The 10,743-nt window shown below is 41.6% G+C and overlaps 2 protein-coding genes across 2 annotated transcripts; both read right to left on the bottom strand.

Annotated features, from left to right (window-relative positions):
* Positions 1 to 502: 502 nt before the first annotated feature.
* On the bottom strand, positions 503 to 4,435 carry LOC130943011 (protein QUIRKY). Its single transcript, XM_057871047.1, has one exon. It carries the CDS (start codon positions 4,089 to 4,091, stop codon positions 921 to 923), a length of 3,171 nt encoding a protein of 1,056 aa, XP_057727030.1. The 5' UTR covers positions 4,092 to 4,435; the 3' UTR covers positions 503 to 920.
* Positions 4,436 to 6,391: 1,956 nt separating this feature from the next.
* LOC130944964 (uncharacterized) lies at positions 6,392 to 7,674 on the bottom strand. The gene is made up of 2 exons (XM_057873586.1): positions 7,364 to 7,674; positions 6,392 to 7,085 (listed from the first exon to the last, which is right to left on the bottom strand). The coding sequence occupies exons 1-2, from the start codon at positions 7,503 to 7,505 to the stop codon at positions 6,514 to 6,516; spliced, it is 714 nt and encodes a 237-aa protein (XP_057729569.1). The 5' UTR covers positions 7,506 to 7,674; the 3' UTR covers positions 6,392 to 6,513.
* Between the last annotated feature and the right edge of the window lie 3,069 nt (positions 7,675 to 10,743).

Genomic DNA, 10,743 nt, shown 5'->3' with positions numbered 1-10,743 from the left:
GTAGTTACAATAATTATAATATTTTAAAAAATATTATTAAAATTAAAATAATATTTTTTATTATTTAATAATACTTCTAATATTATTAAAATATAAAAAAATTATTTTTAATTTTAATAATCCTTCATAGTCACTCACTCCATCCTCTGTAAAGACGGACATAATTATGCCTCAAAAGCTGATGAATGCAGAGCCTTGGTTTGAATTTTAGGTTTACAATTTGCAGGTGTCATGTGGCTGTCTAAGCCTACGCTATGCTATGCATTCATTCCCTTTACTTTTCCATTTGGATGGATTCGGAACAAGCCATACTATGCACTCCAAAGATTTCTACCTTTTTATTTCCACCCTAACAATTTAAAGTCAGAATTTGACAACATAGAAGTAAAGCCATGAAAAAAAATATAACAATGATGTGTAAATTAAAATCACTAAGTAACTAATTGAAATTACACATGTAACAATTTACTTTTAATTGAAGTTACATAACATGTGCCCTCATTAGAGTCTCCCCACCACTAATTAAGGCATGCAGCCAAAAAATTTCCGCACACTCTGCTCCCTCTTTTGTGCCTTTCTCTTATTTCGAGCATTGAATAGTACTACCATAGTTACTCCTACTCCTAGTACAAGTATTAAATCAATTTCATTACAGCAAAAAATAAATGATGACAGCCAGTAACTTTCCACTTCTTTTATCACTCCTCCTTCTTGAGCTTCACAACTTTTTCAACTCTAAAATAATAATAATAAAAAACAAATTTGTCACCCATCAATTCATCCCTATTCCAATATATATTAAATAAATGTTCTTCTCTAACAAAAAATTATCACTTAATATAGAGAAATTAAAAAAAATAATGAAAAACTATAATAAAACAAAGAAAAAGAAAAATTCTAGTCTGTTGAATTTGGATCATCTACATCAACCGATCAGACAAGCTGGGAAGTCGCCGGAAAAAGTTCAAACTCGCCGGCGGCATGGGATCCCTGAACATTGGGTGTCTCAAAAAGTAAAAACCCAACGCCACCGCAACCATCTTGGGCGGCACCGTATACAGTATTATAGTAATAACAAGGCACACCCCAATGAACAGCTTTGTCGCCCGTGGGTCCCTCCAACTCACAAGGGCCTGAACCCTCTCCCCTTGGGTAGCAAAATCGCCCAAAACCGTTTGGACCCGGGCCGCAAGCATCCTCAACCGATCATAGCGAACCCGAATCACCTCTGCGGGCTTCGAACTCGGCATAGTATCAAATTCCTCGTCAAGCTCATCAGGGTCAACCGCTTCCGACTGGCTCAACCGGGTATCCATCCCGGCTGGTATCTTTGGTCTGAAGCGGTAATACCAAATTCCAATAAGAACCACGTATAAGAACCCAGTTGGGACAACCAAATCAGGGTACCAAACAAGAACCAAATACAAAACGTGAAGCAGAACCGTTGTTATTGGGTTCCTCCACCTTCTTATGTCATCTAACCATTTTGCAAGCCCAACGGCCCAAGCCAAAACCGCAACGATTCTGAACCAATTGGCCTTACTCTTCCTCATGCTCCATGCGTGCGAGTCTGCGTCAAGCATGTAACGTACTACCTCGTGCCCCAGCGGCGGCTCCGACCGCGCCAGCCACTGCGCTACCATCTTCGTTGCGGCACCTCGGAGGGCCTCCTGCTGCGCCACGCCAAGGGGGCGGAGGTAGTGCATTCTGGGGAGAAGAGGCTGCCCGTAGACGGCACACGTGTCGGGCAACAATGATGGGCAGGCGAACCGGACGGCTAACTCGATTTCACCCATTTTCTTGAGCCCGCTTCGTGTGAGGACTAATAGTGGGTATGAGTTTGTGTAGATCCTGTTGCTCTCCAGCGTAGATACTCGTATGCGTACCTTCCCTATGCGGCAGTCTGGCTTGTCCTCTGCCACGTCAGCGAACATGCGCCAGTTGTCAAAGACTCCAATGGTTAGAACGGTACAGGGGTCATAGACCTGCCACGTGTACTGTTCATTCCAACGTGGATCCAACGAGTCCGTTACGGTGCGGGTTCGGACCCACTTCTTGCCATACTTGGCTACACAGTAAGCATCGGTCGAGCCCTTCCCTGGGCCCTTTGTTTTCATCGGAAGGAGGCCGCGGGCGCCGAGGATTCCCAGCTCCAAGATTCCGATCGGTGGTTTCCAGAGCTGCTTCGCAGTGGGGCGGAAATCGCTGCACACGTGAGCGGCCTCGTCGAGCACGTGATAGCCACCTTCTAGGCAGAGACGGAGGTGAACTCGCCCGCAGTAGGATCCACCACCTCCACCTCCTTCTAAGGGGAACCATTTGGCAGGCACGTGGCGCTCGTCGATTCGCTGCTCGATTGATGTCAATGGAATCACGACGTGGCCTAAGAGTGCAGGTTCCTTGCTCGTCCGGTCTTCAACAAGGAGAATCATGGAATCTTCTAGAGGCTCACCAGCGACGAAGAGAAGGTCCTCGTTCCAGTGGAACGACAGGCTATGGTGGTTCATGCTCCCTCGCCTTGTTCTACCTGACTGAAACCCTAACTGCACCTTCACTCTAACTTCTGGAGCCGTTAATGGTGGCAGATTTGGAGCAATGCTTAGGTCTTGAGCTTCGATTACAGTCACGCGCAGGTACCAAAGCTTTGGCGATTGGTATACCTTTGAGCGCGTGTGAGCCACGTATGGCGCATCTGAGATCCAAGCTTCAGCGAACGCATCGTCGGATTGAGTTCCAATCCAAACAGAAAGCTGAATGTCGCCGGAAACTCTTCCCGGAATCTGATCGGCGGCAACACCGTCGAGACGGTACCACTGCGGAGCAAGTGGGCTATCGGGAGGGTCACGAACTGGCACATCGGAGAGATCAAAGCAAACGCCGCCGAGGAAATTCTCCGACGGTGAGTCCCAAACTGAGATCTCCAATGTGGCGGTGTTAGCATCAGTTTTGTTGCAGCTCAAGGCAAAGACCTGATTCCACTCGGGCGAGTCGTTGGGTTCGTTGGGACGGTAACTCGCTGGTTTCGACTTCACATAGTGACTTGACGTTCGAACCTTAACGTACGGACCCTCGCTTGGTGCTAACCCTCGAGCTTTCACGATTCTAACGTACAAGTACTGCATTGGTTCCACCAGATCGTAAGGGTGAACACGTTCGGACTCAACGCCGCCGTGTTGCTTCGTCGGAATAACCTTCGGAGAGTAATCGCCGGCGCCGTTTGGTTTCTTTAGAATTCTCACTCTCTCCCCTTTCACCGCCTGCATCCTCCTTACCTCCGCCGCCGCCGGGCCTACGGGAGGAGGGTACTGCATCATCTCCGGCGGACCACCAGAACCAGCACCTCCACCGCCAATCTCCGTCCCCTGTGGCGGATCGTGATGAACGTGAACAACTGGCGGCGGAGACTCCACCACCACCACACGCGGCGAGTGAGGCTGTGGTTCAGGAAAAGGCATACAATGTGGATGCATCTGCGGCGGTTCCATTGTTCCTGGACCTTCAAAAACCCTCCCTTCCTCCACAATCGTTACCCCATGCGGTCTCCCCCTCTCTTGCTCCTGCTCCGGCGGCGGTCCACCCTCCTCAGGTGGCGGAACCTGCGGCGGCCTATCATCCTCAGGCAACAACTCGTCATAGTAATAAATCTTGAGTCCGATTTCACCTCTTACCCAACTGAACACACTCTTCTTCTCCAAAGTGAAGTAAACAAGGCCTTCTTCCCCTCTCCTCGCGAACTGTGTTCCGTACAGCTTCACCCTTCCAAGGAAATGGTTCTTCTTCCCACTAGCGTTACCAAACTTTCTGTCGTTGTAGACCTCAACTTCGAGCTCCTCGAACTCCATGTTCTCCGGGTCGGAGACTATGAACTCCATGGGCTCGTTCCAAACCGGATTCAGCTCCTTGAACCGGGTGGTGGTTCTTTTCCTCTGGCCGTCGAAGTCCGCAACCACGTAAGGGCTCGAACTACCTTGTCCATCTTTCGGAAGAAGGTTGCGAGCGTCAACAACCTCCACCACCACCCTCCTCACGGTTCTCGCCGCCTGCTGTAGCTGCTGATGCTGCTGCTGCTGAAGGTTTAATGGCGTCGTCATGGTCTCATCTTGTTGGCCTTGGAATGATGTATTTCTCTCTCTCACAGAGAAAGACACTGTGGCCGTTGATGGCGGTGAGTGGTACTATTGTTTTGATGATGGGGTGTTTGGGTTTGGGGAAATGAAAATTTTTGGTGTTATGGTGTGCCTTTTTTAATTTTTTTTATTATTTTCTTTTTTTATTCTTATTTTTTATATTTGGAATTTGGAATTTCGATTTTGGAGATGGTTGTGATGACAGTGGGCAGATTAAGATTCCATGCTCTCTCGCGAAGGTTTTTCTTTCCAACTTTTTTTCCTTCCTTCTTCTTTCTCTCTTCCTCCACTACATGTTCGTTATCCACCTCAGCGTTACTTCTTCTTAAATGATATTTTTGTGAGAATATATGTTTTAGATTTGTTTATTGATATTTTTTTATCTTATTTTATTCCCTGACTTGTGAGAATGACCCAAGCACCTCCCTTTTTTCTATTCTTGATTCTTTGATCTCTCTTTTGCCGTTGCAACAAAATGCCAATTGTGAAAAGTCTTTATTCTAAATTTCTATATCTAGGTTTAAGAGACATAAAACTGCTAAATCCACATGTGTACTTGCGATAATGATAATAACATTTCGTTTTACTTACATAAGTTGAATGATTAAACTTTCATACTATAGAATTCAATGTTGGATTTTTTTTTTTCACTAAATATCTTCTATTGTTGCTGTATGCCAATATAATTTTTTCACATAATTTTTTGTCTTAGCTTTCCCTTCAATGAGAAGTAGGTGATGCCTACTAGAGAGAAACTTTACTTTTGCTCTCTTTATCACCCTTTGAATCTCCTATAGTCCTATTTGCAAAAATGCTATTAGCTTAGAAAATACAAAATAATGTTTTTAAAAGGAATCATAGATGTATAACAAGCCATATCCCCATGATTATTCAAAACATTTGAAACTTTGTTTGAACATATTCATGTATATGAACATGGGCATGTAATCCTCCTTAGAAATAGGGCTACGTAGACAATAACCAAATCAATGGAAGCTAAAAGGGAAGGCACTTGATTCCGCGTCCCAACCGTGGGGCCTTCCCTTTTGTCAAAAAGCACCTACATTTTGAATAAAGTGCTAGGACAAAGCATCGCCTTTATCTCCCCTTTGGTTCCGTTATTCTTTCCCATGCATCGTTTGTCAACATCTAATAAGGTCTTAAGCACTGTCGTCCATCGCTTAAACTAGTGTTCCTCCACCTCCCACAAGTTACCACTGCAACTTCCATATATCCCACTTGTGTTCAACAAGCTCTTCTGTTTTCAGCATTTCAAAATTGACCTATGATGTATTATAATAATATATAATGCTTATCTTTCCTCTACTAGTGTATAAGAGATTTGGAATGTTCGGGGAGTGATGCTATAACATTAATATATCTTAAGAAAGGCGGGAATATAAAGAAAATAGTTTATGGTATTACGAGAGACCTAAACAGTTTAGGTTCTTCAAGCAAAGTGCCTCTCTTTTAACCTCGGGAAGGGAATTTTTTTTTAATTTCCTCATATTCTATGAACACTCACAAGTTAGAAGATAGGACTGATGGCCATGACTCAACTTTATAGCACAGATTCCAAAGAAGCTTCCCAATCCCGCATCACTATACTGTGGTCTTTTGATCTTTTCAAATTGGTGGATAGTTGCAGAATCTGATCCTGCTGTAAGATAAAAGTAAATTTTGATATATGGTGGTTTCCGATTTGGCATAATTTGGATCAGGGTACTGGATGAGGTCAATGAAGATTGATGAGCACTATATTTTAGAGAATCATATGCAAAGGAGGTGTTGGAGAAGGAACTAATGAGAAGAAAGTTTCCTAGGAAATAACCTTATTTTGATTGTATACTGCTTAAGATTGTCTTGATTAGATGCACTTATTTTTATGCTATCTTTTGATTCTCCTTGTTAAAATGAGTTTGGATTTTTTTGGGTGACTAAATTAGTTTGGATTTGGTGTAAAATAGTGTTTAGATTTGAGCCGCAAAGTTGAAATACTTGACATTGATATATTGCTATAAATTGGTGTTTAGATTTGAGCAGCAGCAATTTTGTGTTTCTTTCATCCATAAGTTAATGCCGGATAACTTGATACTGAATCAATGAATGAAAAATTGTGATGGAGATACAGAGCATACAGAGATGTGGCCTTGAACCTGTCCCAATTAACGCCACCAAAGTTTCCCCCATACTCATTCTATATATCCTTCTGACTGATAATGGATCATGACATAACTCCTGTTTGTAGATATTAACGTTGGAAATAAAGAAGAATAAAGGGGACATTATATTATTATTGTTTAAGTACATGATAGTGATACTTCATTTTATATTTTGATATAATATACAAATTAAGATCCATGACCTGAAGTAGTGGGTATATACATTAAGATGGTGCAGAGGATTGAAACTTGCGAGATATTAAAATCCCTAAGGAAAATGCTATAACAGCAGTTATAACAATTCCTTTGTTTTTCCTGAAAACCTCAACTACACTTCTTACCATAGGCTCATGCTCCCACTTCCTTAACATTCCTTCAGAAAACTCCCCAATTTGTGCATTCTCAATTCTTTTTACTTCCTTCTCCCTGTTACTGTCTTCTTGGCTGCGATCTCTCCCCACATTATCATCATCAACAATGGGTTCTTGGTGTTCATGTTGTTCTTCTCTTTCAGCATTGCCATTTGCAGCTTGCTCTTGCCTTTTGTTTTCTTCTGCTCTTTCAACGGTTCCGTTTGCTGCTTTCACAGCCTCACTTTCTTTGCTCACTTTGGGGACAGTCACGTAAAGGATTCCAGCATCGAATCTTCCGGCTACTTTATCAGTATCGGAATCCACCGGCACCGGAAAGGTCAAATGAAATCGGACTCGTTTCCGCTCATTTGGGTGCCTTTCTCCTTTAACAATTATACGACCATAGCTATCAATCTGAAGTTTCACCTCTTCCTTCTTGAATTCTGAAGAGACAAGATAAAAAGTTAAAAACCAAAAATGGAAAATTGAGCACCAGTTCTTTCTACAAGAAGTCTCATGAATGTAACTAAATGGTTCTTACGTGAACAAATGAAGCAAGAAAACAAAAAAAAGGATATAGCCAAGCACTTAAATAAAATAGATTCACTTTCTCTTACTATGGAGTTTGTTTATTCTTCTACATTCATATTCATTCATATTCATATATGCATATTCTATTTCTTCAATGTTCAAATGCATTTGGGGGTGTTTGGTGAAGTACCTGGAAGATCCACCAAGAGATAATGTCCTGCAGAATCCTCTGTCCAACCAGAACTGGGCACGATCTCTTCAACGACAGGACCTCGTGATGAGCTTGTTCTTGCTCCTGCTCCAACTCTTGCGCTGCTCCTTGTGCTTGCCATTCGCAATTATCAAACTATAATATGATTATGACTCTGCTTTAAATTTCAAGAATTTGATGTTCAGGAGCAACAAGTTTAGTAATGGTAATTTGAGACAATTTGTTTGGAACTTGCAGAAGCTATATATTTGACAATTTGTTATGTTATATGAGATAAATTGCTTGCTGTGGCTACCATTTGCTAGTTTCTTTCCCTGTTGATCAAGTTCATTGGGCGCCTTAATTAGCTTGCTTTGCTTGCTTGAACATTAATGTTATTCCAAACTTAAGCTTCAGGAACCTGTGAATTTGGATAGGGACACTATTTGTAGCGTTGTAGCATAGCATGTGCAAAGGCACACTATTCCTTGCTTTGCTTATTTCCAGGCTATGCCCTCTTTCGGCGGAGTTTAGTCCATACTTCATAACACGCTAACTCATTTTTATACCTTATATTATGGTTCATATAATCCTTTTGAATCTTCTAATACCCAAATATGTAGTATAGGTTAATATTTTTTTATTTTTTTATGATTAAACTATTATTTCTACCCACTAATATTTAAAACACTGACAAATTTATTTATGAGAAAATAAACTCATTTTATGCCCAGATAAAATAGACTTTGATGTATCCAAATTCTAAAAAATTATATAAAATTCTTAAACTAACTCTTAATATAACTTATCTTACATCTAATTCAATGTATTTTCTTTTGTAACAAATAGGAAATTTGAAACATAGGAACAACATCCCGCCAAACAATCAAAAGAGCATTTTTGTAAGTTTTTAGTTTTTTTTTTTTTAACACGGTTACGAGTAATAATATTGTTGCTTTCTTGCTAAATATCGTCTCAATTGGCAAAAGGAATTACGTAATAATTTTAGGGTAAAGGACAGATAGGTCCTAAGCTTTTAATTCGTGGACAATTAATTTCCTCAAGAATGGAAAATACGAAACGATCCCTAACCTCTCAAAACGCCTTACAAATTAATCCTTCCGTTTAATCTGCTTTGCAACACGTTATAGATTCGGATTACCTGGCGCTTATGTGGCGTAGTAATGGGTACGTGTCTCCAGGATGGTGTGAACGGGGCTGACGTGATCGACTGGAGAAAGTAATGGGACGCTGTGGTCTTTAGACACTAAGATGACGTCATTTCGGACAATGTTTTGCAATGGTTCATATGAGATATGTCAATGCTGCCCATATCAGTCACAAACAATTGCAGGAAGCCCTATCACTAACATTTTCCCTCAAAAAAATACAACGCTTCATCTCTGTGTTGTCGTCCTTACTGTTCTGTATAGCAGTTCCATTGAAGCTTTGTGGTTATACTGCGTCTGCCGTGGAGAGCGGTAAGTACATTATTCAAATTTGTTGTGCTTATGCCCGTTATTTGTTATCAATGTCATAGGATGGGACTGATAGGGACTATAAGTGACTGTTGTAGGTGATTAGTTGTGGGGTTAGTCATTTGTCAGGTATTGTTTAGAGAGGTTTTGGAGATTTTGATAATAACGGTTGGTTTTGTGTTATGTTGTGGATTGAAAATTTTGCAGATGGTTGATGTATTTGGTATTCCCGTGTTCCATCATGGGGATAAATTTTCAAGGCACCTACCGGTGAGTTAGTATATCTGCATAGTCAAGTTGAAAAGTTTTCTCCGATGGACTTGGATTTTGTCAATTTTGGAGATTTGGTCACGATGTTCAAAGGACTAAGATATCAATCGTATAAGGAGGCTTACTAGTATGATCCAAAAAGTAAAGATATGGAGTCAGGGTTGCATGTACTGAGGGGGGAGGCAGGGATCAACCAAATGCGACAAGCTAATTTGAGGAATAAAGATACTGAAAAGTTTTACAATTTTTTTTACCATCGTGTTGACCAACCTGAGATCACAGATGATGATTGTGAGAAAAATGATGAGGTTGAGGAAGAAGTCGATCCAAATGACTTGGAGAAGTTGGATGACTCATCTACTGATGAAGATAGCAGTGAGGAAGTGAGCTGTATAAACCACCACCAGCTGGTTATGAAAGTGGGAGTGAGAGTGGTGAAGATGATGAGGGCATAAGGGTTAGAGCTGGCAAAGGGAAGAGGTAACAAGTGTCTCCATCGTCGACGAAAGGGGTTGAACCTAAGGAGAAGCCAAAAAAACAAGCAACACATGAGTCTAAAAGGCAGATATTTAAAGCAAGAAGGGTGGGCTCATTTGGAGGAGGTTCCTCAAGGTCTACTAGGCCTGCTAAACAGTCCAGCACAAGTAGGCCAGGAAGACAGCCCAATAGATCTAGGCCTGCTCAAGAGCCTAACATGAGGTCAGCCATTGCAGAGTATGTCAGTGATATAGACACAGAAGATGAGGACATTGTGTTTGAGTGTGAGTCTGAGGAGCTACATACCCTTGTCTCATCGGAGGATCAAGGGAACAAACCACACTGGCCTGAGTTTGATAAACAGTATGGCTTTGGAGAAGGTAGATTTGAGTTAGGCACAATATAATAGAGAAGTTCAAGGAGGCTGTGAAGGATTCATTTATTCCTGGGGGGAGAGAGTTGGTATGGATTAAAAATGACAAAGAAAGGGTTAGAGTCAGCTGCAAGGGTGAGGATTGTCCATGGATTGCCCATCTCTCTTATAATAAACAACTGCAATATTTCCAAGTGAAAACATATATGAGTGAACATACGTGTGCAAGAGATCTGAGAAGTAATGCAACTGACCAACACTGGGTCAGCAAAAAAGTGAAGAAAAGGATGACCACCCATCCCCACATGAACACACATGAGGCTATTGATTTTTTAAGAGAAGAGTTCGATCTAATTCTACATCCTAAAATAGTTTATAGAGCTGTGAGGGAAGCCAAAGACAGGATCATGAGTAACGAGATAGAACAGTATGGGAAGATGAGAGACTATCTAATGGAGATATATAGAAGCAATCCAAGATCTACTACCTTGCTACATGTTATTCCCCAGCCACAAGCACCCCAACATTCGAAAAAATGTATATATGTTTCGATGCCTGCAAGATGGGATTTAAGAGTGGATGCAGGCCTTTGATTCTTTTGGATGGAGCATTCCTCAAGACCTATCATGGAGGCCAATTACTGTCTGCTGTGGCATAGGACACTAACAACCAATTTTATGTGATTGCTTATGCTGTGGCCAGGTTTGAATTAAAGGAGTCATGGAAGTGGTTTCTAAGCCTACTACAAGAGGACATTGGAGATGTGCAATAACATGGTTGAA

The sequence above is a fragment of the Arachis stenosperma genome, chromosome 1, assembly GCF_014773155.1.
Source record: "Arachis stenosperma cultivar V10309 chromosome 1, arast.V10309.gnm1.PFL2, whole genome shotgun sequence".
Taxonomy (NCBI): domain Eukaryota; kingdom Viridiplantae; phylum Streptophyta; class Magnoliopsida; order Fabales; family Fabaceae; genus Arachis; species Arachis stenosperma.
Note: the sequence above shows the minus strand (reverse complement) of the source record. Positions and strands in the feature narration are given on the sequence as shown.

Excerpts from the sequence above, each read along its gene's own strand:
- LOC130943011 (XM_057871047.1), bottom strand. The coding sequence starts at position 4,091 with ATGACGACGCCATTAAACCTTCAGCAGCAGCAGCATCAGCAGCTACAG.
- LOC130944964 (XM_057873586.1), bottom strand. The coding sequence starts at position 7,505 with ATGGCAAGCACAAGGAGCAGCGCAAGAGTTGGAGCAGGAGCAAGAACA. Across the intron at positions 7,086-7,363 it reads TCTCTTGGTGGATCTTCCAG|AATTCAAGAAGGAAGAGGTG; the intron begins GTACTTCACCAA and ends TTGTCTCTTCAG.